Below are 27910 nucleotides of genomic sequence, written 5' to 3'. Positions count from 1 at the left end.
TCAGGTATGTTAGCAACAAGAAGAAAGTCAAGGAAAGTGTGGGCCCCTTACTGAATGAGGGAGGCAACCTAGTGACAGAGGATGTGGAAAAAGCTAATGTACTCAATGCTTTTTTTGCCTCTGTCTTCACGAACAAGGTCAGCTCCCAGACTACGGCACTGGGCAGTACAGCGTGGGGAGGAAGTGACCAGCCCTCTGTGGAGAAAGAAGTGGTTCGGGACTATTTAGAAAAGCTGGACAAGCACAAGTCCATGGGGCCGGATGCGCTGCATCCGAGAGTGCTAAAGGAGTTGGCGGATGTGATTGCAGAGCCATTGGCCATTATCTTTGAAAACTCATGGCGATCGGGGGAAGTCCCGGACGACTGGAAAAAGGCTAATGTAATGCCCATCTTTAAAAAAGGGAAGGAGGAGGATCCAGGGAACTACAGGCCAGTCAGCCTCACCTCAGTCCCTGGAAAAATCATGGAGCAGGTCCTCAAGGAATCATTTCTGAAGCACTTAGAGGAGAGGGAAGTGATCAGGAATAGTCAGCATGGATTCACCAAGGGCAAGTCATGCCTGACTAATCTAATTGCCTTCTATGATGAGATAACTGGCTCTGTGGATGAGGGGAAAGCAGTGGACGTGTTGTTCCTTGACTTTAGCAAAGCTTTTGACACTGTCTCCCACAGTATTCTTGCCAACAAATTAAAGAAGTATGGACTGGATGAATAGACTATAAGGTGAATAGAAAGTTGGCTAGATTGTCGGGCTCAACGGGTAGTGATCAATGGCTCCATGTCTAGTTGGCAGCCGGTATCAAGTGGAGTGCCCCAAGGGTTGGTCCTCGGGCCGGTTTTCTTCAATATCTTCATAAATGATCTGGGGGATGGTGTGGATTGCACCCTCAGCAAGTCTGCAGATGACACTAAACTGGGAGGAGATGTAGATACGGTAGCAGGTAGGGATAGGATACAGAGGGACCTAGACAAATTAGAGGATTGGGCCAAAAGAAATCTGATGAGGTTCAACAAGGACAAATGCAGAGTCCTGCACTTAGGACGGAAGAATCCCATGCACCGCTACAGACTAGGGACCGAATGGCTCGGCAGCAGTTCTCCAGAAAAGGACCTAGGGGTTACCATGGACGAGAAGCTGGATATGAGTTAACAGTGTGCCCTTGTTGCCAAGAAGGCCAATGGCATTTTGAGATGTATAAGTAGGGGCATTGCCAGCAGATAGAGCGACGTGATCGTTCCCCTCTATTCGACATTGGTGAGGCCTCATCTGGAGTACTGTGTCCAGTTTTGGGCCCCACACTACAAGAAGGATGTGGAAAAATTGGAGAGAGTCCAGCAGAGAGCAACACAAATGATTAGGGGACTGGAACACATGACTTATGAGGAGAGGCTGAGGGAACTGGGATTGTTTAGACTGCGGAAGAGAAGAATGATAGCTGCTTTCAACTACCTGAAAGAGGGTTCCAAAGAGGTTCTGTTCTCAGTGGTAGCAGATGACAGAACAAGGAATAATGGTCTCAAGTTGCAGTGGGGGAGGTTTAGGTTGGATATTAGGAAAAACTTTTTCACTACGAGGGTGGTGAAACACTGGAATGTGTTACCTAGGGAGGTGGTGGAATCTCCTTCCTTAGAAGTTTTTAAGGTGAGGCTTGACAAAGCCCTGGCTGGGATGATTTAGTTGGGGATTGGTCCTGCTTTGAGGAGGGGGTTGGACTGGATGACTGGATGACCTCCTGAGGTCCCTTCCAACCCTGATATTCTATGATTCTATGCCCACTTCTTATTTAGAATGTCACCTGAAAGTGAGAACAGGCATTCGCATGGCACTTTTGTAGCCAGCATTTCAAGGTATCTACATGCCAGGTATGCTAAACATTCATATGCCCCTTCATGTTTCGGCCAGCATTCCAGAGGACATGGCTCCTTTTGGAGCTCTTATAGGATTTTAATTAAGTACCATGTTTTGTTTGCATTTCTTTTACCCTTTCTCCAATATACACTGCACACGTCCTGAGAAAATGCACATTCCTTCCATAGTTTAACCTCCATAACATTATATTAGCCATATTAATTTTACACAAGGTGTAACCGCCTCCCCCGTGCCCACAGAGTTTTCATACACTCACACTAAAGCGACAGTCCGATCCCTAAGACCCACCCCAAGGCTCAGTGTTCCCATCATTGTTCCCCTTTTTCCAGTGCACACATACAAAATTTTCTTTTGAATAACATCCCTTGCACAGCAATTACTTTTTTCTACACAACTGTACCCTGTTTATACTTCCATCTTGTACAACTAGAGACAGCCAGGGGCAGCCAAGTTAAGTTTTAATAGAAACCCCTTACATTCCTTTCGTAATTTTGATTACATTACCCAATAGTTAAATAATTTTGAACAGATTTTTTTTTGCCTGCTGCCTGCAGCAGTCCCTTAAAGACCATTTCTGTGGGAAAAGGGCCCATTTTCCCTCAGAATAGCTGTAAAGGCTTCTGGGGACAGAAGCATAGTGAGTGGTGGTAGTAGCCACTCTACCTGACCCATTTGTATAATTTAATTACCAAGCTTCCATCCATCTGTGACTGCACAGAGTTGCACATACAGTTACATTTATATAACTGGATTTTATTATTAAACCAAAAACTTCCTTTTTGTAACACCACAACTGTTACCCTTTTAATATTTTTACAATAGTTACCTTTTACCATTTTTACAACTTTCAAATGTTTACTTTTCTCCAAACCCTGTATTATCAATTTTTGTAAAAGGTATTTGTAACTTTTCACTTACTTCTTTAAATCACTTACTCCTACTTTTAGTTCTTTAAGGTAGTGCAATTTGTTTGTAACAACTTAGCCACCAAGTACAATTTTTGCCACACAGCTGCCTTAACCTGTGCTGTCTTTACCTTGAGACTGTTCAAAAAGGCAGTAAAACATTTGTCTCTATGGATGCCCATGGATCTTTTACTCCAAAAAATTTCAGAGGAATATAGCAGACCTCTGTCATACTTTGTTCAAAAAACCAAAAACATTTTACATAAGTATTCAAAGTACCCTCCATTAAAACTTTAGAAAAACAAAAGTGTGGAAAGGCAGGGGGAGAGGAGGAGGAAGAGGTGGAAAGAAACCAATTAACCCTGTGAGGTCAGTTTAAAGTACAGGCTACTAGCAGCAAATTAAGTAAACTGAGAGAAAGAAGAAAGAAAAGAAGAAAAGAATATAGTTAGCTTTGAGCCAAGAGTAGGCTCCCTGGGTTGAAACAGTTGGGAACCCTTACCCCCAGGTTCTTATTCTGGCTCTGGGAGAAGAGTGGGGGTTGTTACCTACTCCTGAAAACCCTGCCATTTTTCACTTGGAAATCTTTCCCCCTTCCCCCCACTCCACTCTCCCAGGAGTTATGGTGTAATGGGAGGAAAAAGTGTACATGGATGACCAGGTTACTGCTTTGCAAATGTCCAGGATAGGAATCTGTGCTAGGAATGCCATTGAGGACACTTGCAATCTTACGGAGTTGTCCGTCAGTTTGTCTGGCAGCCTGTCAGATCATAACATGCGGATACAAGAAGTTATCCAAGATTAAATTTTCTGCCTGGAGGTTGGAAGACTTTTCATTCTGTCCCCTCAGGCCACAGACAGTTGAGTGGACTGTTTGGCCCTGTCTATGTAGAACACCAGTGCTCGTCTAACATCCAATGTGTGTAGCCACTGCTTGTCTGTATTTGCAGGTGGCTTTGGGTAAAAAAAAGTAAGTACATTGATATGAAAATTTGAAACTTAGAGAGAAACCTCGGATGAGGGTGTAAATACACTGCATCTTTAAAGAAGACTGTGTACAATGGTTCAGATGTGAGGGTGCACAGTTCAGAGATCCTTCTGGTAGAAGTAACAGCAATTAGGAAAACCATATTCCACGAAAGGTGTAGAAAGGAGCACATTGCTCGAGGCTCAAATGGTGGTCCCATAAGTTTAGACAAAATTAAGTTCAAGTCCCAAGGAAAAATATGCTTCTTTAGCTGAGGGTACAATCTTTCCAGGCCTTCAAGGAATGTAATTTGTCATGTCATTAGGAAAAAAAAGAAGAGTTATCCACGTCAGGGTGAAAAGCTGATACTGCTGACAGGTGAACCTTGAAGTAGGAAGTCAGTGAGCCTTGCTGTTTCAGGTACATCAGATAGTCAAGCATTTGTTGGATGGACAAATGCATTGGTGAGACTCTGGTTTGACAAGCCCAGAGAGACAACGGCTTCCATTTTGACAGCTAGGTGGCCCTTGTGGAGGGCTTTCTGCTACCTAGTAAGATCTGGCAAACTTGCTCCAAACAAGCCTGCTCTTTGGGATTTCCTGGAGCTTCCAGGCTGTTAAAAGAAGGGATCACAGGTTTGGGTGGAGCAGCCAGCCATGATCCTGAGACATCAAATCCAAATGCAACAGGAGTGAAATTGGAGTCACCACTGAGAGGTCCAGTAGAATGGAGAACCAGTTGGTGGAGCCATGCTGAGGATATTAACAAAACATAGACGTTGGCCCACTTGATCTTTAGTAGGATCTCTGTGTAGCAGTGGGATTGGGGGACAAGCATAATAAAAAGCATTTCCCATCCAGGGTAGCAGGAAAGCATCTGTGATGGAATCTGCACTGTAGCCTTGTAGGGAGCAGAATTGGTGACATTTTCTGTTGTACTTGTTGGCAAATAGGTCTATTTGGGGAGTCCTCCACTGCTGGAAAATGCATATGGCTACATCCAAGCAAAGGGACTACTGGTAACTGGAGAAAGACCTGAGCAGGCAATCTGCTAGCTCATTCTGTACCCCTGGAAGGTAACGGGCATCAAGGTTCAGTGAATGGGCTATGCAAAATTCCCATAGGTAAATGCTTCCTGACTGTGAGGCCTGAGTAGTGGGCAGTGACACCTACTGGTCAGAGCCGGAGTCAACAGTCAGGAATTTGCTGGGTCAGGATACCAGGAGGACAGGAGCCAGAGACAGACTGGAGATCAGAAGCACAAGACAGTAATCACAGTCAAGCCAAGTTAGGATATCAGGAGGACAGAGGCAGGTGACAAATCAGAGGTCAGAACCACAAGTCAGAGGTCCAGAGTCAAGCCACGTCAGGAAGCTGGGAAGTCAAGCTTGAGGAGCAGGAGCCACAAGATACACAGTCCAGAGCAGGGTGGATCTCAGTTGTTTGAACAGCTTCCTGTTCCTGTTGCTGGATTAAGTAAGGCCAAAGGGCCAATCAGCTGCTCCAGGACTGTGCCAATGGGACATCAAAAACCAAAAACATTTTACATAAGAGGCTCAAACTGAGGCTGGGCTTCATGGGTCCTGGGTAAGCAGTTGTTAGCAGGCAGCCCAGTAGAGGGGTGTTGCGAGACTGTGCATGTGGACCAGGTTTGAGGCCTGTAGGTCATGACACTAACACAGGAGAGACGACTGAGGCCTGGTCTATACTGCCGATTAAACTGATATACGTTACATCATTCAGGGGTCTCAAAAAATCACCCCCCCAGAGCAATGTAGCTTACATCAACCTAACACGCAGGAAGGCCCTGGCAGCCACAGTTGCCTCCCGTGTGATTGGTTCTGAGATAGTGTTGGTATGGTGAGGTGCCACAGGTGTGACAGGAGCTCCTTCTGGCTCTGGAGTTGATGGAACCTGCCTATGGACCAGAATCAACGGTGCTGTCTTCTGTGGTACTGAAGCAGAGGAGTGCTTAGACTGAGGGCATGTCTACACTGTAAACTTAAGTGAACCTATGCTAGGTCAATTTACAGCCACTGCAATAATTACTACAGTGGTTCATGTCCACACTGCCTTTCTTCTGTTGGTGGTGTGTGTCCTCACCAGAAACTCTTCCGCTGACTTAAGAGGAGCAGTGTGGGGAGCTCAGAGCCAGGGCTCTCAGCTCTGTGCACAGCTCCCCTCCGATCGCCCATCTCCCCACTCCCCGCCAGCAACAGGGCAGCCGACTGGACAATGGGCGCAGATCTCCCCTCCGGAAGCCTGGCTCCCCCCACCCTAGGCTCAGATCTCCCCACCAGGAGCCTGGCTGCCCTTCCCCACCCCGAGGTTTTAGTTCCCCACTGTGAGCACAGCAGCAGACTTCAGGTGTGGAGCTCACCATCAGGCGCAGCTGTGCTCCCAGTGGGGAATGGGGAGCCCAGGGGGGCAGCCAGGCTCCTGGAGGGGAGCAGGGAGCTGAGAGCCCAAGCAGCAGCCTGGATGGGAGCGGGGAGCTAGGAACCTATTTTTAAGAAAGGGAAAAAAAGTGACCCAGGTAACTACAGGCCTGTTAGTTTGACATCTGGAAAATTTTTTGAAGGAGAAAGTAGTTAAGGACATTGAGGTAAATGGTAATTGGGACAAAATAGAACACGGTTTTACAAAAGGTAGATCATGCCAAACCAACCTGATCTCCTCCTTTGAGAAGATAACAGACTTTTTAGACAAAGGAAACACAGTGGATCCAATTTACCTCGATTTCAGTAAGGCATTTGATACGGTTCCACATGGGGAATTATTAGCTAAATTGGAAAAGATGGGGATCAATATGAAAACTGAAAGGTGGATAAGGAACTGGTTAAAGGGGAGATTACAACAGGTTGTACTGAAAAGTGAACTGTCAGGCTGGAAGGAGTCACTAGTGGAGTTCCTCAGGGATCGGTTTTGAGACCAGTCTTATTCAATCTTTTTATTACTGACCTTGGCACAAAAAGCAGAAATGTGCTAATGAAGTTTGCGGATGACACAAAGCTGGGAGGTATTGCCGATACAGAGAAGGACCGGGATATCATAAAGGAAGATCTGGATGACCTTGTAAACTGGAGTAATAGTAATAGGATGAAATTTAATAGTGAAAAGTGCAAGGTCATGCATTTAGGGATTAATAAAAAGAATTTTTATTATAAGCTGGGGACGCATCAGTTGGAAGTAACAGAGGAGGAGAAGGACCTCGGAGTATTGGTTGATCACAGGATGATGATGAGCCGCCAATGCGATATGGCCATGAAAAAAGCTAATGAGGTCTTGGTATGCATCAGGAGAGGTATTTCCAGTAGAGATAAGGAGGTGTTATACAAGGCACTGGTGAGACCTCATCTGGAATATTGGGTGCAGTTCTGGTCTCCCATGTTTAAGAAGGATGAATTCAAACTGGAACAGGTACAGAGAAGGGCTACTAGGATGATCCGAGGAATGGAAAACCTCAAAGGAGACTCAAAGAGCTTGGCTTGTTTAGCCTAACTAAAAGAAGGCAGAGAGGAGATATGATTGCTATCTATAAATATATCAGAGGGATAAATACCACGGAGGGAGACGAATTATTTAAATTCAGTACCAATGTGGACACAAGAACAAATGGATATAAACTGGCCATCAGGAAGTTTAGACTTGAAATTAGATGAAGGTTTCTAACCATCAGAGGAGTGAAGTTCTGGAACAGCCTTCCAAGGGGAGCAGCGGGGGCAAAAAACATATCTGGCTTCAAGAATAAGCTTGATAAGTTTATGGAGGGGATGCTATGATGGGATAGCCTAATTTTGGCAATTAATTGATCTTTGACTATTAGAGGTAAATATGCCCAATGGCCTGTGATGGGACACTAGATAGGGTGGGATCTGAGTTACTACAGAGAATTCTTTCCTGGATGTCTGGCTGGTGAGTCTTGCCCACATGCTCAGGGTTTAGCTGATCACCATATTTGGGATTGGGAAGGAATTTTCCACCAGGGCAGATTGGCAGAGGCCCTGGGGTTTTTTTGTGTTCCTCTGCAGCATGGGGCACAGGTCACTTGCTGGAGGATTCTCTGCACCTTGAAGTCTTTAAACCATGATCTGAGGACTTCAATAGCTCAGACATAGATTAGAGGTTTGTTACAGGAGTTGGTGGGTGAAATTCTGTGGCCTGCGTTGTGCAGGAGGTCGGACTAGATGATCATAATGGTCCCTTCTGACCTTAAAGTGAACCTGGGTGGCAGCTCAGCTGGAAGTGGGGTCCCGGGAGCAGGGAGTCCTGACAGCAGCCTGAGCTGGGAGCCTGGGTGGCAGCCCTGCCTGAAGTGGAAACCGGGAAGCAATCTGGCTGGGGAACTGGGAGCCAGCTTTCTTGTCAATTTCATGGCTCCAGCAGAGCCGTGAAATTTACAAGAATGACAGCCAATAGATGTAAGTAACACAGTGTGTACAGGAACACTGCATGGCCCTAACTACACTGACATAAGCCCTACGCCTCTCGTGGAGGTAAAGTTATATGTCGGTGTAGTAGGGCACTTAAATCGGCAGGAGCAAGGCTGTAGTATGTACACTAACATAATTAGGTCAACATTAGCTGCCTTACATTGACCTAACGCTTTAGTGTAGACCAGGCCTTAGACTGCACTCTACTCTTATCTCCATGCCTAGCAGACTTCGGTGCCGCGGATCTCTTCCTTTCAGCAGTCTGAGTTTTATGCCTCTTTTTAGGCATTGGGGATGGTGAGTGGTATTGGGACTCAGGTACAGCAGGAGGCACACTCCTTACTGATGTCAAGGCAGTCAGTGCAGAGTCTGACTGACCTGACTCAGATGGAGGTCTCAAAGCCACCTTCATGAGTAGAAGCTTTAGCCTGGCTTCACAATCTTTCTTCATGCGAGGCTTAAAGTCACTTCAAATTTGGCAGCTCTCTCCAATACAAGCTCCCACAGGTACTTTAACTGCAACTTGAGCGCAGGTCGCTCACAAGAACAGCCTTATTTCAGGAAATGTAGGACTTGAAGCCCGGTGATCGAGGCATCCCTCAGCACTGGGTGTCAACTGAAACCCTGAGATGGTAAAAGAACAAACAAACAAAAAAAACCCTAGCTAAATACTAATAACCTTAATAACACAAACTATTTACAATACAAGAGAACAAAGTCTGCTCAGAGAACTTGCAAATGCAAGAAGAGCAGTTCCAGTGACTGTCACAAGCAGTAAGAAGAAACTAAGAGGGCTCTTGGTTGGCTGGTCCCTTTATACCGATGTCAACAGCACACGGAAGCCAGAGGCGACGCATCGGGGGGCATGGAGGGTCAAGCGCACGCCAGCAGCCACCTAGGTGTGGAGCACAAGGGTCAGAGCCAGAGCTGAAGCAGAAGGGGCGGGACCAGGGGTGCAGCACAGCAGTTGCCTGGGAGAGCACCTGGATGCAGTGGTGGTGGACTGCCCCCTGCCCAGGCTCGGCTTCCAGAGTGGCCGAGCGAGCCAGAGCCCTCCTCCCTCCAGCATGCTCAGAGTCAGCCCCTGTCTCTCTCCCAGGCAGCTGGCTACAGAGCTTCCAATATGGAGAGGCACCAGTTGTCTGTGATTGCCGCATAGTGCATTTGAGCTGTGCCAACAGGTATCACTGAAGGAAAAAAGTTCCAGTGACTGCGCAGGTTGTACCCACACTAGAAATGGAATGGACATATGCAATCACTTAAAGAAGAACTGGACAGTTTGAGGGAGTGTTCACCCTGGAGCTGAATAGCTCCTGAGTTCACAATGTTCTCCCTTCTGGCAATTGAGAAGTGTATTGGGCTTCTAAAAGGAGACTGCCCAACCTTGTGCCTCTATAAAGGCTATGGGCCCAAGTATACCTGATTGAGTGGTTCCAAATTGGAGTCTGAAGTTGCCACCACTTGTGAAAGACTTCTAACCCCAATATGACTATCAGAAGTATTAAAGTGAGTGGATAAAGAGAAATTACAAGTACTGTGGGCTCTGTTGATCATGCCTCTAAACAGGAAAAGCTTGCTATCTGGAGAGAAAATTTCTGTGGCTGTGGTGATTGAAGCTATTAAAGCTGTTTGTCATCTTCCATAAAACAATGGAACAGCTGGAAGCAGAAAAGAAATTAGAGTCTCTTGGCTGAAAAAAGTGTTCTGCTTTGTGACTAGTCCAATCAAATGAAGAACAATTTGTCCACTGGTTTAGACTACTGTGGGGAGATAAGGAATAGGAAAACTTTAACTTACCTGAAAATTTTCCTTTCTTCTAGAGGGAAGGGCTATAGATCTATTACAGTGGGGCTCACCCTTGCTGCAGTTCTTTAGAGGAAGGTCCCAGACCTGTTAATCACAGCTTGAAGCGGCTATACTTGCATTATTCAGTCTGAAATACTTCCAAAGTTGCTTTGTAGAGCTAATTCCTTTAAACTTTAATTCTCAGGTTATTAGACAGAAAAAATCGTATAAAAACACTTCCTCCAGCAGGGAAAACTTCAAATTTCACCTCAAATATTGGAGGACAGATATATCATGCCTCTAAAGAAAATGGAGCCGAATTTGACAGATTAAGCCTTCCTCAGAACTATAATGCTTTTGTCAGTTGGCTTAGCTCTCTCCAGACTTTCCTGCTAGAATAAAGGAGATTTTGGGTTAAGTTTTCCTGTTCTTCACAGAGAAAGTCCACAGATCCACTGCAATGCGATGTCCAATAACAGTGAATCATTGGGGAGAGAAACAAAGAACGAATGAGGAGGTAGACGTGTCTCCCTTTTTTAAGGGAGCATAATGTGCAAATCCCTACCTCCAAAGGCAGAGACTGATGAAGCCTACATGTTTAAATGGTTAATCTTAGTGATGGTGTGGAAACACGACCAGGTGGACACTGGATATCTCTCTCTGTTATATATGAATCTTCAATTACTTTGAATAAATAAGCACAAATTTTCAAGGGGAAAAAAGATTTCTACTTTTGAAAGCATCTGAAATGCACCAACTTAGCCATCTAATAAAAAAACTGCAATATTTCTTCTGTTTTTCTTTGCTTGTTTTTCATTTGTTTATGATGGGTATACAGACCAAGAGAAGTAGAGATTTTTCTGAATTGGGTACTACATTCAATGTTGATTTTTAGACCTTTGACATCAAGAGTATGCCAAAAGAGTGGAAGGTTTTTGTTTCATTTTTTGTTCTGTTTTTAAAGGTTTTTTTTATAGGGGGCAAAAGTGATGGGGAAAATAATTTTTTGTAACTGGATTTATTTTGGGAATAAAGAATTAACTCTCAGTACATCTATGTCCTCATGAAGAGGTGAACAGCCGCTGTCCCCCAATAAGACCTTAACTTCTGAAAACGCTATTTACTGAAATGACTGAAAGGAGATAAGCCTTTTAAAAAGTCTAAGGGCACTTCTGAAAAGGGATCAAAGGGATGCTTCATCTGGATTTTTAATATAAGATTTTAATCCCAAGTGGGAATTCTCCTCATTGGTGTAGAGATTAGAAGTGAGGCAGCTCCAAGAATTCTTATGTCCGGAAGAGAGGAACATCCTGCACCCACTTGCATTTCTAGTGAGCTGGAAATGTTTATTATCTGGATTTTAAAGTCTGAGGATTTTGGCTCATATTAAGACTTACTATAAAAATTAAAAAAAAAACATAGAAAGAAATAAAAGCTTTGCCCTTGTCTTGACTGGATCCTTATATGTTAATAACTTAGCTCTCTCTCTATATATATACAGCCTTACATATAGACCAGGCCCTGGGTATACTTTCTCAAGGCTAAAGATATGATAAAAGCATCTGAATAACCTATATTAATTATTACCTCTCAAATCTCATGTAGCTAGATTTAATTTCTCAAGACCCAGCAGTATGTTGGTGCAAGTGACCATCATTCTGATCCCAGACAAAGCCCTGACAGATGTGACTGGAGATCGAATGACTTTGCACCCTGTGGCCACCAGCTTCTGAATCCTGCTCTCTGACAGAAATAAACATATGTGGAGGTTGATATCTGATTATTCCCAGAAGTAATATTGACCCATGTGGTGTCATTCTGCTCTTGGTGATGACAAATACATGTTGCTTCAGAACAGAATCTGAGCTGTGGGACCGCAGCTTTGTGAGCCTTTTCCAGGAATGGTGCTCTGAGCAGGCAATCTCAACGTTGGTATACATGAACCCTTTTTGCCAGAGGAAAACAGTGTTAACTAGCACTTTGGAAGACACCCTTAGAGGGGCAAGCAGACCAAAGGAAAAGCAGCACACTAATAACATTGTTATTGAAAAAGATCTGAGGATTTTACTGGATCACAAACTGAATAGGAGTCGACAATGTGATGCATTTGTGCAAAAAGCAAATGTCATTCTGTGGTGCATTACCAAGGGCATCATATAAGAGATAAGCATTAATTATTCCACTCTACTTGGCATTGGTGAGGCCTCAGGTGGATTAATATGTCAAATTTTAAGCACCACACTTTAAGAAAGAGGAGGACAAACTGGAGAGAGTCCAAAGGAGAGCAACAAAAATGATAAAAGGTACAGGAAAGGTTTAAAAACCTGGGTACGTTTAGTCTTGAAAAAAGAAGACTGAGAGGGGACCCGATAACAGTCTTCAAATATGTTAAGGGCTGTTGTAAAGTGGATGGTGATCAATTGTTCTCAATGTCCACTGAAAGTAGGTCAAGAAGTAATGGGTATAATCTGCAGCAAGGGATATTTAGGTTAGACATTAGGAAAAACTTTCTAACTACAAGGATAGTTAAGTACTGAAATAGCTTATCAAGGGAGGTTGTGGAATCCCAGTCATTGGAGGTTTTTAAGAACACGTCAGACACCTGTCAGAGATGATCTAGGTATACTTGGACCTGCTTCAGCACAGAGGGGATTGGACTAGATGACCTTTGAGGTCCCTTCCAGCCCTACATTTCTATGATTCTATAATGGACAACAACTATTTAACATACCATGCATTGTTTCAGAATAGTGTTTTATTTCATAATCAAAAAGTCCTTAAATGCATCATAAATATAACCTTTATACAATTAATATTTTGTTCTTTCCTGAAAATATAAATTGAAGGATCAAAAGCAATGTATGCACTTACCTCGATATCATCTTTATGTTTAAGAAGTGGTGCTTCCATGATGTTTCGAAGACAAAAAGAATCTGATTCCACATCAAATTGATGTCCTGTTGTTTCAGCAATGCGATTCCAATGTCTCTCCTTCATTGCTTTATTAGTCATCATTTCCAACAGTGGACATGACTCACTAAAATCATCTATTCTTTTCTTGAGGTCTAAAAATGCTTGCCAGTTTTTAAGTCCTTTGGGAAGTTTGCGGCACCTTTAATTCAGTAAATAATAATAATTGATACATTTGTACACTTCTTATATTGTTGATTTAATATTTTATCAAAAAGGACCTTGAACTATTTTAATGTATATTTGAAAAAAAACAGGCGATTTAAAACAGACACCATTGTTTCACCAAAATTATTTTCTCAGTAACAATGGCTCAACAATTAGTCTGTTGACTTATATCAATTTCATTTAAATAGTGTACCAGTGATATCAGTGTCTATCTTTCCTGCAAAAATCATTGTAAGCACTGTTCTAAAAAGCATAATGTTATCCCTTCAATCCCATTCTCACACAGGTGGTGGATTAAACAGAACTCCAAGAAAGTAATCTTCTAATGCAAGTGCAAGATTTATTATCTGATAATTTTCTCTTAGCCATTTCTACCCTCATTCATTACTAATGGGTTAATTTGAAATTTGGAGAGAGATCAATATAATTGCTGAATGCTTCAGAACTAAACTTAATCCTTCAATTCAGGTAATCAGTAATATTCTTCCAAAGATGTCATTTCAGCAACTTATTAGTAGCATTAAGACATACTTGGTATATTACAGCTAATTGTCAAGCAAATATGTCTGTCTAATTCTCCCTTTAGAGAAAAAAATCTGTTACAAATTGTATTCCAGTTGTTTACCAGATTAGCACAGTGGATTGATGAGAGGAGAACCTGCTAGCAGAAAGAAAAGCAGATAAGAAATTTCACATTCTGCAGAACAGGTTGTCACCTCACTAATAGGAAGTAGTGAGCAGTGAATCCCTAAGTAGAAAAGAAAAAAGCAGTTTTAATGATTAGACTAGTATAATAGATAGAAGTGGAAGTGTCCCCCCATATAAAGCCAGAGTCTTGGAATTTAAAGAATTATTTGGGAACCAACCCAGTAACACCCTCCTACCAAAGGATGGCCTGTAGAAGAATGGAAACCTACTTAGCAAGTGTTCCTCAAACTATTTCCAACAATGCCAATAGAGACTTGTAGACGGAGTCTCAATTTCTTCTCCAGAAATATTTCCCAGATATCTAGCATAACAACTGGTGTAGGATTTTAACATCTTGCCTAAGCAATTTCTGGCCCTAAGGCCCTGGCATTTTAGATGGAATGATATGTGCAGAGAACAATTAGGGTCTGCACTCTGAATGTTTGAGATATACCTTTAGCTTTCTAGGGATGTCATTTGTGTCACATTATTGTTGTAGATGTGTTGTCCCATGATATGAGGGAGACAAGGTGGGTGAGATAATATCTTTTATTGGACCAATTTCTGTTGGTAGAGAGGACAAACTTTTGAACTTCATAGAGCTCTTCTTCATACCTGGAAAAGGTAATCAGAGCGTCCAAGATAAATACAAGGTGGGACAGACTTCTTAAGCATCAGGGGTTCACACATGGTGTAGGAGCCCGTTTAAACTGAAGTGGGCAGTTAACACCTCTGCAGTCATAGGACAATGGGGGGTTGGGAGATAGCAGGGTATGTTATACACATTTTTGTAATAGGTCATAAAACCAGGTTTCAAAGTAGCAGCCGTGTTAGTCTGTATTCGCAAAAAGAAAAGGAGTATTTGTGGCACCTTAGAGACTAAATTTGTTAGTCTCTAAGGTGCCACAAGTACTCCTTTTCTTTTTGTCATAAAACCAGTGCCAACACCTTCCAAGGTGCGTGATCAATGTAAGAATTTTGGTTATATTTTTATGATCCATATGTTCGTTTTAGTTTAGCTGCTCACTATGTATTTGTCACAGGGTGGAGCTTCTTCCCAGCTTTCAAGAACACACTGTCACTCCCAATCTCCTTGAGGATGGTTCATTTTCTTAAAACAGGCAAGTAAACAAACAGAAAACCGTCTTTTAACTCTCTCCTTTGTCTCAGACTTCAGGGCCACTCCTCAGACGGATCTCTGGCACTCCTGCTCCTGACAGCTTCTCAGTTTTAATCTGCTGTCCTCCCTTCATGGAGCAGCAGCCCCAGGGCTGCTTCCCCAGCCACCTGGCTCTTTGCTCCAGAGACACACCACTGGAGTTAGCTCCACTCCACTATGGCTGATCTTCCCCAGGCACAGCTTGTCTCAATCACTCTCTCCTCCTTCATTTCCTGCCCTTTAAAGCTTCAGGTATAGCCCAATCACCTTTAATTGTCTGAATTTGGCTCACCTTTTCTGACACAAGGGAGCTTAGTCCAGCTCTACTCACAGGGACCAGGTACCCTGTGACAGTATTTCTATAACACTGAGCATAAAAGGGAGGGAGGCATGACTGGTGTCATGTATGCAATCTGGCGCTACATCTACACTAGAAGTGCTACGGAGGTTCTTCTGGTGAAGACGCCCTATGCTGATGGGAGAGAGCTCTCCAGTCAGCTTAATTGCTCCACCTCCCACAAGAGGTGGTAGCTATGTTGGCGGAAGAAGCTCTCCTGCCGACATAGCGCTGTCAACTCCAGTGCTTAGGTCGGTATAACTTACCTTGCTCAGCGGTTTGGATTATTCACATCCCTGAGTGACTTAAGTTATTGTGACACTCTGTATCTCGGGGGAACACCCTGCACCCCCATGTTCATCCTTATAATGTGATTGTGTGGTATCCAATGCAAGGTGTGTCATGTCGGGTGTCTTCAGAAGGCTCATGATGCACTGAGCATTGTTGTTATAGTAATGTTACAGTAATGTTATAGGTTGTAATTTCATGTACATAGTTATGAGGCTGAAAATGTGTCCTCATAGCTTAAAACAAGCCCAGGCAAAACTCTCCAGGAACAGAGGGGCAGTTCACACACCCAGCCCAGCCTCACAGGAACAAAGGCCTAGACTGCAAAAAAGGATCTGTTGGACTCTCAGTGAGTCACCACTCTTCCTTTGGTCAGTCAGGGACTACGATGAGGTAATGCTCACCTGACCCGGGGGGGGGGGGGTGAAGCCAAGAGGGAAGAAAGAACATGATAAAATGGAGAGACGTTTGCCATGCTCTTTCTCTCTCTTCACCTACATCTACAGACACCACCACAACCAAGCGACTGAAGTGCTGACCAAAGGGGAGAGCCTGGCTGAAGGGCAACCAGACAGTCTGTGGTGAGAAGCATCTAAGTTTGTAAGGGCACTGAAAGTGTTAAGATCAACTTAGACTGCGTTTTGCTTTTATTTCATTCGACCAAATCTGACTTGTGCTTTGACTTATAATCACTTAAAATCTATCTTTCTAGTTAATAAATTTGTTTGTTTGTTGTACCTGAAGCAGTGCGTTTGGTTTGAAGCATGTCAGAGACTCCCCTTGGGATAACAAGGCTGGTACATATCAATTTATTTGTTAAACTGACAAACTCACATAAGCTTGCAGCGTCCAGCGGGCATAACGGGACACTACAAGACGGAGGTTCCTAGGGTTGTGTCTGGGACCGGAGATATTGGCTAGTGGCATTCGGGTTCACAATCCAAGCAGCTGACATGCCAGAGGCTGTGCATGAATAGCCCAGGAATGGGGGTTCTCACAGCGGAGAAGGGTAAGGCTGGCTCTCAGAGTCGAGGATTTCAGTGACTTAGCAGATCACCGGTCCAGATAACACCAGGGGAACGTCACAATTATACCAAAGTAAGTTATAGTGTAGACAAGATCTGGTTTGAAACCAGGTATATTTACATGAACTGAATAGAATAAATACATATAAATGGAAGTCCCTGCACTGGCAGCTGCAAAGCCAACAGCAAGGGCATTAACACCTAGTGACCTACAGCCAAGAGTAAGTTTAGCTACTTCCTCTAACACTCTGCACAGAAGCAGGGTGAAAAGACCACAGCTAGAAAGAAAGGGATACATTGTCAAGGGATTGTTTTTAAGGATGCCACTGGACTCACACAGATTGATTTGGAACCAAGATGGGTCTCAGAAGACATGGCATCTTGGAGCCATTGCTCCTACCAATATGAACTCTGACTTGAGCTTTGCTTTACCGTGATAAACTAAGGACTTCCAGTTCACTAAGAAATGCTACCTTGTTCGGAAAAGGCTGCCCTCCTTCACTACAGATACTCAATTTCCATTGCTTCTTGAAGATATAGAAGTCTCCACAGGAGTCTGAACTAAGGTGGAGTCACTGTAAGAGCTCACAGTGAGAAACAGGGGTTGCTGGAGCACAAAGGCCCAGTCTAGGAGCAGTTGAGGTTGTGTGGCCTGCCCTTGTGAGAAAGTGTGCACCCTTGGGATCTGGTACACTACAGGGGTTACTTTAACAATAGGCTGTTAAAAGGCCAGAACATAGCAGAGACCCTGTAAATCCATGGCAAGGGCTAAAACAAATGAAGGGAGAACTATTTCCTAGGAATTTTGGAAAGAACATACTTTGAACAGAAAGGTTTCGGCACCACGAAGAAATGAAGGGTACACACCTGTAATGGAGGTTCTTCAAAATGGATTCTGAATATTCTCATTTTTGGATATGTGTCGATTAGTGCTGTTGAACAGTGCAGCCTTGTACTAGTAGTGCCTAACCAATTGTTCATATGTCCCTCTCTGTCCCCACCCTCAGCATCTGAACATATTCTAAGGGCATGGCTATAAAAGAGGGCATGACAGCTGTTATTGTCTCAGTTCCTTCCATTGCTAATGCTGAGCCGATGGAAGACAGTACTCCACAAAAAAGAGGAAAGAGGATAGGGATTATGAATGTGCAAAGTCTATCCTGAAGAACTTTGGTTACAGGTAAATAACCTTAATTTCTTACCTGAGTGTTCTCTTCATATTCCCACTCTTGGGATAGTTTAATCAGCAGTACATATAGAAAACCAGATGGTGGGAAAGGAGTCCTAACTAAACATTGACTGAAGAACTGATCTACCAAACTTGGCATGCTACTTGGTTGCAAAATCTAACAAATAATGTTTTGTAAATGTATGTATAGAATCCATGTGGTGACTCTACAAATTTCTACTAATGGGACATTTTCCAAACATCACTGAGGCCACCAATACTCTAATGGAGTGTGCTCTCAGTTGAACAGGAAATCGTGATGCATTTTTATAACTTTCAATTATACTCTGACCCATTTAGGAAATTTTTATGCAGAAATGGAATTCCTTTTAAAGTTAGCCTGCATATGAAAAAATTACTGTGAAGAACTAAAATCCTCAGTCTTATTGAAATAGAATGATAAAATTATTTTGCATTCAAACGGTGTAATTTTGATTCACCATTATTTGAATGAGATCTGGCAAAAAAGACTGGGGTAGAATAATGGATTGATTGACATAGAAGTCAGAAATGACATTTGGTATGAATCTTGGATGTGGATGAAAAACTACATAGTCCTTATAAAAACTTATAAATGGAGGGTCAGCCATTAAAGCTGAAATTGACTAACCCTCCTGTATGATATTATTGCTATAATAACAGCACTCTTACATGACAGATTAAATATGGAACAGAAGATAAGGGCTCGAAGGGTAGAGACATAAGCTGTGATATTACTAAATTCAAATCCCATGGCACTATAGAATTTCTTACTGGGGGATACAAATTTAGTAACTCTTTAAAAAACCTCTTTAACAACATCCTGTGAGAATACTGATTTACCATCAATTTGCACATGAAAAGCTGCTATTGCAGCTAAATGCCCCCTTAATGGTGCAATAGATAAACCTTTATTCTTTAAATATAGCTTAATATAGACTGAATAGGTGCTGACAGAGGATCCATACCCTTATCAGATCATCATCATCATCATCATCATGATGTTCCTATTACACCTCTGGCATTTTGGGCAGTGATGAAGCTGCTCCATTCCTGTCCGTTTCTGGCAAGTCTTCCAATGGTTCCCCAGCTGTGCCCCAGGTTTTTCAGCTCGGCTTCCACAGCTTTTCGCCATGTTGTTTTCGGGCACCTTCGTTTTTGCTTGCCTTCAAGTGTCCATCTTATTACTACTCTGGTGATCGAATCAGTTTCCATCCAAAGCACACGACTGATACATCTCCAACGCCTCCTGGCAATGATGGTGCTCAGATCCTCTTGGCTACATGGTGTCAATGGATCTTGGTTTGAGATTGTTCTGGGCCAAAAGATATGGAGGATTTTTCTGAGACAAGTTGTACGGAATGAAGACAGTTTGGACATGTCATACTTTATCATTCCGCAGCATTCTGCACTATAAAGTAGTGTTGAAAGTATGCAGCTTTGATAAATCTTAAGTTTGGTTTTGTGTTGTATTTTGATGAATTCCAGTCTGTATTTAAGCTCCTGAAAGCGTTCCTGGCTTTATTAATTTTGTTCCAGATGTCCTGGCTTGTTCCACCATCCTGGCTGATGGTGCTGCCCAAGTACGTGAATGTTTCTACATTGGTGAGAACATAATCCGTACTGGTGATGGTGAGGTAATATTAAAGGTCATGATATCTGTCTTATTGAGAGGTTTCAGAGTAACAGCCCTGTTAGTCTGTATTCACAAAAAGAAAAGGAGTACTTGTGGCACCTTAGAGACTAACCAATTTATTTGAGCATGAGCTTTCGTGAGCTACAGCTCACTTCATCGGATGCATACCGTGGAAACTGCAGCAGACTTTATATATACACAGAGAATATGAAACAATACCTCCTCCCACCCCACTGTCCTGCTGGTAATAGCTTATCTAGCCCCTGGAGGGTGAGAAAACCTGGATTTGTGCTGGAAATGGCCTAACCTGATGCTCACTTTAGATAAGCTATTACCAGCAGGACAGTGGGGTGGGAGGAGGTATTGTTTCATATTCTCTGTGTATATATAAAGTCTGCTGCAGTTTCCACGGTATGCATCTGATGAAGTGAGCTGTAGCTCACGAAAGCTCATGCTCAAATAAATTGGTTAGTCTCTAAGGTGCCACAAGTACTCCTTTTCTTTTTGTCTTATTGAGGTTGATTTTCAGTCCAATTTCTGGCTGAATGCGTTGAGTCAAGTTGTTTTTTCTTGTATATGGTGTTGGGTATGTTATAGGAGAGCAACATCATCTGCGAAATCCAGGTCTTCAAGGGATGAGAAGAGTGTCCATTTAATGCCTCTTGGAACATCTTCTGTTGTACGCTGCATTACCCAGTCGATAGCAACATTGAAGAGGATTGCAGACATGACACACCCCTGACGTACTCCTGTTTTGACTTCAAAACTGAGCTCACTGTGTTCAAGACTACATGTAAAATTGAAATAGAAGCTTTTGATGACATTGATTATACGGAAAGGAATTCCATATGCACACAGAATGCACCATAGGCTGGTCCTGTGAATGCTATCAAAAGCCTTCTCAAAGTCTATGAAATTTACGTAGAGTTGCCATTGCCATTCTAAGCACTGTTCTATTATGTTTCGTAGAGTGAAGATCTAGTATGTGCAACCATGCCCTTTCGGAAAACCAGCTTGCTCTTTTCTAAGAATACTATCAACTGCCTCAGATATACGCTGGACTATGATCTTACACAGTACTTTGCTTGGCACAGATAAAAGTGTGATATCACGCCAGTTATTACAATCACTGAGAGTTCCTTTCTTTGGTATCTTCGCTATAACCCCATTCGTCCATTCATCTGGCACTTTTTCCCTTTCCCAGACTGATGTAAATAGAGGGGCCAGGATAGATGCTGCTAATTTAGGATTTACCTTGAACATTTCTGCATTCAAGTTATCCTTGCCAGGAGCTTTCCCATTTTTTAAGGATTTGATGACTTGAATGATCTCTTCCTTAGTTGAGGTGTCTATGTTAATATCAAGATCTTCTTCTGCCTCCTGGATGTTTGTTTCCTCTTTAGGTGGCTCCCTGTTCAGCAATTCTTTGAAATGCTCTGTCCAGCGCATTTCTTGTTCTTTTTCGGTTGTTAGTAGGTGTCCTTGTCTGTTCCTGATGAGAGTATTTGTTGGTGTCTGGCGTTTACCACTGATAAGCCGCATCATTTTGTAGACAGCTCCTTGCTCACCACGAGCAGCTGCTTGTGTTGCCAGATTATCAATATAATGCCGTTTGTCCGCTCTCACTTGGCATTTGATCTCCTGATGTGTCTTGCTATCCTTTAGCTTCTGGGATTTTGTGTCTAAAACTTTTTTCTTCAGGGTTCATCTGGTTTCTATGGCATTGCATGTGCTGTGTGTAATCCACTCCTTCCTTCTCTTCTGCCTGTAACCTAGACAGGCTTTACTGCTCTGTTTATAAATTGCTGTTACTTTGTCCCACTTCTTGTTAATCTCCTCATCTGCGTTCCCCTCCTCTTCATCAAGGTCTGCAAGTGCTTGAAACCTGTTAGTTAACTGCAGAACGAAGACTTTCTGTATTTCAAGGGACTTTAGCTTGTCAATATCATAACGTCTATGTCCCTTGTTTGGTGGACCCACACTTCTCAGTTTTAGCTTGATGGAGGCTGTCACAAGGTGGTGGTCGCTGCCAACATCTGCACCCCTTCTCACTTTCACATCTGTCAATGAGCGTCGCCGTTTGCCATTGATCATGATATGATCAATCTGGTTCTTACCTCTGCCGTTTGGAGAACACCATGTGAGCTTGTGAATTTCACAATGTTCAAACAGGGTTCCGCTGATGACTAGGTCATTCATGTTACAGAAATCAACAACACTTTCTCTGTTTTCATTCATGGTGCCACACCAATGTCTTCCCATTGGTCTGTCATTGTTTGTGTTGTCCTTACCGACCTTGGCATTCAGGTCTCCCATGACGATAGTTAGGTCATGGCATGGTAGTCACTCTAACTTCGCCTATAGTGTAAGGTAGAATTTGTCCTTTACTTCTTTATCACTGTCATTTGTCGGAGCATAGCACTGAATTAGAGTGATATTATGTTTCCCTTTCAGTCTGGCCCTCATAAGTCTGCTGCTGATGGCTTTCCATTCAAGCAGGGAATGCTTCACTCCCTTCTTCAAAAGGATGGCAACACCCTCATGGTGTTCTCCATCATCCCGTCCAGAAAACAGCAAAGTTTCTCCCAAGGCTGTTGTTAATCTTCCTGATCCTGTCCATCTGCTCTCGCTGACACCCAGGATGTATAAGCTGTAGCATCTCATCTCTGCTGTGACCTGAGCTAGCTTCCCTGTTTCGTACATTGTCCGTACGTTCCAAAAAACAAGTTTGGTTTTTGTCTTGGGGTTGAGCACTTCATTCTTCATGCCAGTGGCTTCTTTTTGGCTTTCAGCACCGGCAGTCATATGGGTCACTGACTCCTGAACAAGCAATTTAACACTACAATCATCATTGCTGAGTATGAAGCTTGGCTGAGTGGTGGAGTCAGACAGTGGAAGAGGGTGGATTGTCCAGCTGCTCCTCTTGCTGAACTTTCTGAACTCGAAAAAACAAATCTAGAGTTTGTTGTTTTGCTTTCCTTTTTTTTTCTTGGTAAATTTCTTTATAGCAAGTCATTAGGTGACCAACTACCCTAATCACTTTGGAGCTGCACTCCCTGTCAGGATCATCATCATTCAACCCTCAGCCCGCCCACTCCACCCCTTCCCCCAAGCCTCTACCCTTGACCCTCCTCTTCTCCCCCCCACCTGCTCCCCCTTTAATTTGCACGCTGCGTCGTTGCTCCTCCCCCCTCTCTCCCCTCCCTTCTGAATGCAGCAAGCCAGCTGATTGCCACCGCAGGAGGGAAGGGGGTGGCAAGCCGAGTCCTCGCTCCTCCGCCCTCCCTCCTGCCCGGGGCAATCAGCTGGCTTGCAGTGTTTAGGAGGCAGGAGGGAAGAATGAGGACTCGGCACGCAGGCTCCCACTCCCTTCCCCACCACCTCCTGCCCAGGGCAATCAGCTGGTTTGTGGTGTTCAGGAGACAGGGGAGGGTGGGGGAGCCTGCGCGCCGAGTCCTTGCTCCTCCCCCTTCCCTCCTGCCTCCTAAACACCACAAACCAGCTGACTGCTACGGGCAGGAGGCGGGGGGAGGAGGGGGATGGCGCTGATCCGTGGGGTCTGCCGGAGGGCGGGAGGTGCTGTGGGGTGTTGGGGCGGCATAGGGAGCCTTCCAGTTGTGGAGAAAGCAGGCAGCCAAACAACGTAATAGTGGAGCATGTTCCCTAATTGCACAACTTTAAATGAGCATGTTCCCTAATTGATCAGCAATGTAACAACAAAACAATGTTAACCGGGATGACTTTAAGTGAGGAGTTACTGTACAGCCAGCTGTCCTGGACTCCTTTCCCACTCATATTAGCCTCCCAGGGGATGCTGCCCATCAGTTCCCCGAAGGAGTCAAAGTCTGCTTTTCTGAAGTCCAGGGTCCACATTCTGCTGCTCTCCCTTCCTCCTTTTGTTAGGATCCTGACCTCGACTTCTCTTGATCACTGCTGCCCAGGTTGCCACCCACTTCTACTTCCCCTACCAATTCTTCCCTGTTTGTGAGCAGCAGATCAAGAGGAGTATGACCCGGAGTTGGTTCCTCTAGCACTTGCACCAGGAAGTTGTGCCGAACACTCTCCAAAAACATTCTGGGTGGTCTGTGCAATGCTGTACTGCTCTCCATTCCTGGTCCCTTCTGACGGAATCTGGTAAAGCGTATCCACCTTTCTTACAATTGGCTGTCAAGAAGATGGGGTATTCCATTTTGATTTCGCTGATTGTCATAAACCATTCAAAAGGGGCAGAGAAACCTTATTTGAAGAAGTATTTTCAATTATGTCAAAAACAGGGTGCAAAGTTTCCTCCAATGAAACTGAAGGCAATTTCAACATAGAAGCCATTCTGCTGATTAATTCTTGGAATTTAATGGCATCCTCAGATGGTGAAGCAGCTTAGGCAATTCAAATGTTTTTGTCTGGAGAGGATATGCCCATAAAGTCCTGGTTGTGCAAAATATTTGTCTGTACAGGAACCTCAACTTCCTCTTCCTCATCATATAAAACATCTTGAATTAGAATAGGGGACTTGTCTCATTTTCAGATCCATTAGTGTAGGATCCAAAAATCTCTGATCAGAATATTCCTTCAAGTCTGGGTGTCTTGAATTTGTGTAACTTAGATCTGAATGCTGTAGACCCGCAAAAACCTCTCTGGTTTGATGCTGAACCAGAGGCATGACTTTGGAAGAAGGTTGGTATGGAAGGCCCGGAGCTGACCAATAAAGCTAAGGAATCCAGGAAGGTACTTGCCAGTCCTGCCAATTTGTCCAGTCCAGTAGTATGTGAGAGTCAGGGGGTACACGTGCTTGTAATAGTCTGTGTCTAACAAAGGTCCTCTCATTGAAGCCAGTTCTTCCTCTGAATATGGATCTGAGCCTGTTCTTAACATTGTATTCTTAACATTGACACAGGAGATATCGTTCTTCTAGGAGAGCCAAGGTGTCCTGGGAGGTGGAGGCAACATAACCAAGGAGTCATCTAAGTTCCTCTTCTTCTCAAAAAGAGTTGTGGAGACAGATCATTATCCAAGTCTTTCTTTGCTATAGAAATATCAACTGGACCCGAGGAGTACAGTTCTTCAGACACCTGTAGGGACCCTACATTAGATGCTATCAGTGCTGGTATAACATCTGGGCTGTAGACTTCCTTAGAACAGTCCAATGAAAGTGCTCAGTGTTCTTAGAATCCCCTTCCTTGTGTCTCAGATCTGAATGTTCATGATCTGAGGGAATCAATGAATCTCTGGAAAGGTGTTCTGACCTGGCTTTTTTCTTCCTCAGAACCGAGGGCCCTAGTTCCACAGAATTTTCAAGCATAAATCATTTATCTTCCAAACCTGATTTCCTTGACTCTGGTACCTTCTTTGCAGCCAGGTCAGAGGACTTTGGAACTGGAGCTCATTGCCAAGATTGACGGTTTAAATAAATCTGTTAGTCTTTAAGGTGCCACTGGACTCCTTGTGGTTTAACCACAAAAGACTTTGTGGAACTTGAAGGACTTGGAGCCAAACCAGGCCTCTTGCTTTTATTATCTGAAACCTTAGACACCTCAGATCTGGAGGTTTTAACTGATAAGGAGAGCTTGGAATCTGTTTTGCCTGTCCTTCCTAGCTCATGGTGTGAAAGTACATACATCAAGCAACAACAAGGAGAATGTCCTGCTCCTAAGCGAGCAAGCATGGGCATCTGACTCTGGAAAAACTGCCAGACATAATCCACTTCTTTTAAAACCATGCTTCTTGATCTTTGGATCTGCAATAACAAACAGTAACTAATACTAACACTAAGTGCTAACTATCTAACTATTAAAAATAATAAACATGGCACCTATTGAATCCAAAGAAGGCTCACATCCATCCAGGGAGCAGTTAAAAGGAACTGAGGTGGGACTGGTAACCACTGCTATGCCCCCTTTTACAGCCATGCCCTCAAAACATGATCAGATGCTGAGGGCGGGGGCGGAGAAGGGCACATAAACAATCAGGCACTACTAATAGAAGCCTGCACCATTCAACCACACCAGTTGGTGCATATCTACAGAGTGGGAATATGCAGAGGACACTTGAAGAAGAAAACCCATTTCTTCACCTTACCCCTGAGGATCATAAGAATCCTGATTCATCATGGGGAGGAAAAGGGCTTTGTAGAAGGCCTGCTTTTTTCCTTAGGGAACTAAGTACCCACTTCAATACTGGGGTGGAGTAGAGATACGACTTTGAATCCCTTCAGGAGGTTTTCTACTCCAGACCAGTTCTGATGCTGGACTTACTCTCTGGGTTAGACAGATAACATCCTTCTCCTCCCTCTTCCCAAAATATTCAGAACCTCCAGGCTTTTCTATATTGGAGTCACAGCTCCTGGGAGAAGGTGATGTCCTGACATATCTGTTCAACTCTGAGCCTTGTGCCCTGGCTATGGAAGGTTTGGCTAGCTATGAACAGGTAGGCTATAATTTGCCCTCTCTAGTGCCAGTACATGCTGCCTCACATAGGGAACACCACTTAGATTTAGCCCAACATTTGTGGGAGAGCACTGCCTGTGAGGAGGGCGAGCAGAGGAATCCCAGAAAGGAGGCACAGCAGTGACAGATCTAGGTGACTGAAACCATCACACTATCAAATACCCAATCCAAGGGAGAAAGAGAACATGGAAGAAAGATTATAAATTACTGCTGCACAACAACAAATACAAATTAAAGTTATAAAACAAAGTGCACAGGAGAAACTGAACCACCAATTTATTATGCCACCAGAGGCTGGACATCTGGTAGCTTGAGCTGAAGGATGAGGCGTTGTCCTGGAGCCTCCAGGAACAACTTTGGATTGCCTACAAATTCCACAGGTGGGGGGCATTAACCCATTAGTGGTGACAGAGGAAAGAAGCTATGCTGAACAAAAAAAAAAATCTATTCTGTCCAATAAACCTAGCCCCCATCTTCCATGCTATATATTTCCTCACATAATACTGAAGCTAATTTCTAAATCACTAAGAATAAATTAAATTAAAAAAATTAGAAAACTTTTTTGTGAGCAAACTATGACTCATTAGACTTCAAAGTATCAAAATATTTTAAATTTTTCAAGAATACTGGAGTAGTACACCTACTAATTATATAACAGGAACGCCTACTGTAAAAGGTGTTCAGTTTCTCAAGTTATTTTAGGTTACCTATATATTTTAAGAATAGTATACAATGTTTCAAGAGATTCTCAAATTTTAATCTTATAGTCAATACTGTAAGCCGGTGAGCTAGCTCACTAGTCCAGGTAGGATCAAAGTAACACCTGAGTCTATTGTAGGTCCTTGTCTCTGGGCACAGTTTTTTGATTAAACAGAAAACTTGGGCAAAATACCCCAATATATAGTTCACCCAAGATTGTTTACTGTTCCCAGTGGCTTTTCCCTCACCTCTCTCGGTCTCTCCCCATCCTTGCCCTGAGCCAGGGATTTCTGCAGCAGCTTTTCTACTCCCTACAGTTCACTCCTAAGCCATCTATCTAGAAATCACCTAATAACTTCATTCTTTCCCCTACTGTTTTCCAGCACAAAGCTCCTGTTGGCCTTTATAAAGAACAGGTAATCTTCCAGTTGTCACCTGAACTTAGCCGCACAACCTCAGCAAAGAGGCACCTGATTAGTAACAGTTGGGGCTGGGACTCATATCCCCTCAAAGGAGCCAGTCACCCTTTGACAAACACTATTAACAAATTTCCCAAATTTATCTATATATCAAGATGCTTTAAAGATACTAAGTTATTTGTAATGCAATTATCATTATTTATATTCAAATTTAACCTGTTAAAAAGTTCATATTAGGAGAAATACCTGTTTTGAAAGTCCAAAAGTTCAGCATTAATTTTTTCAATATCTACATCTGTCCAAAGTATCTCGTAATACCCACTGATATTGTTCATTACAGTATCATATAATCCATATAATTTCTGAAGCAAGCCAAGCTCCTTCCTACAAGATAAAAATCATATCAACCATTAGAATCAGGTACTGAAAGACAGTGTAATAATTTCTGTTCATTTATTATGAGTACAGAAGAATAACTAACATCTTTTTAGAATGCAAGCCTTTGGGGATAGAAAGCTGTGTCTATGTACTCTAGCGAAGAGAACAATAACAGCAATCAAGTAATAAAACAATGTGAAGTACTAGTATGAATTGCCCAACAATCAAGTTGTTTGATATTAATAACAATATTGCAAAAGTTTCAGGTAGACTAATTCAGGGCTTGCTATGTGGGGGGATGTTGGGGGACAAACCAGACTGATTTGACGCGCATTAGTTCACATGCAACAGGCAAGCCGCACTTTAATAGCATGCACACAAGTCAGCTGTGCCCTCTTTCAACTGGTATCATTGCATTCACATGGTAGCAGCTTGCTGTGTACTAAACACATGGCATTCTCTGAGGATATCTTATGGTCCTTTGCTTCGCCGCTCAGCAGTGTGCATTCTGGGATTTTTCCTCACTATGCATTG

The 27910-nt window shown here is 43.3% G+C and overlaps 1 protein-coding gene across 1 annotated transcript in view; it reads right to left on the bottom strand.

Moving 5' to 3' along the window:
* DNAH8 (dynein axonemal heavy chain 8) overlaps positions 1 to 27910 on the bottom strand; it is a 591778-nt gene that overhangs the window by 305498 nt on the left and 258370 nt on the right. The window contains exons 33-34 of the mRNA XM_077812184.1: positions 27245 to 27382; positions 12832 to 13072 (exon numbers count right to left, since the gene is read on the bottom strand). Coding sequence (XP_077668310.1) covers positions 12832 to 13072; positions 27245 to 27382 — 379 coding nt within the window. The remainder of the gene's footprint in view (positions 1 to 12831; positions 13073 to 27244; positions 27383 to 27910) is intronic.

The sequence above is a fragment of the Eretmochelys imbricata genome, chromosome 3 (assembly GCF_965152235.1).
Source record: "Eretmochelys imbricata isolate rEreImb1 chromosome 3, rEreImb1.hap1, whole genome shotgun sequence".
Lineage (NCBI taxonomy): Eukaryota > Metazoa > Chordata > Testudines > Cheloniidae > Eretmochelys > Eretmochelys imbricata.
This window is presented reverse-complemented; position numbering and strand designations above follow the sequence as displayed.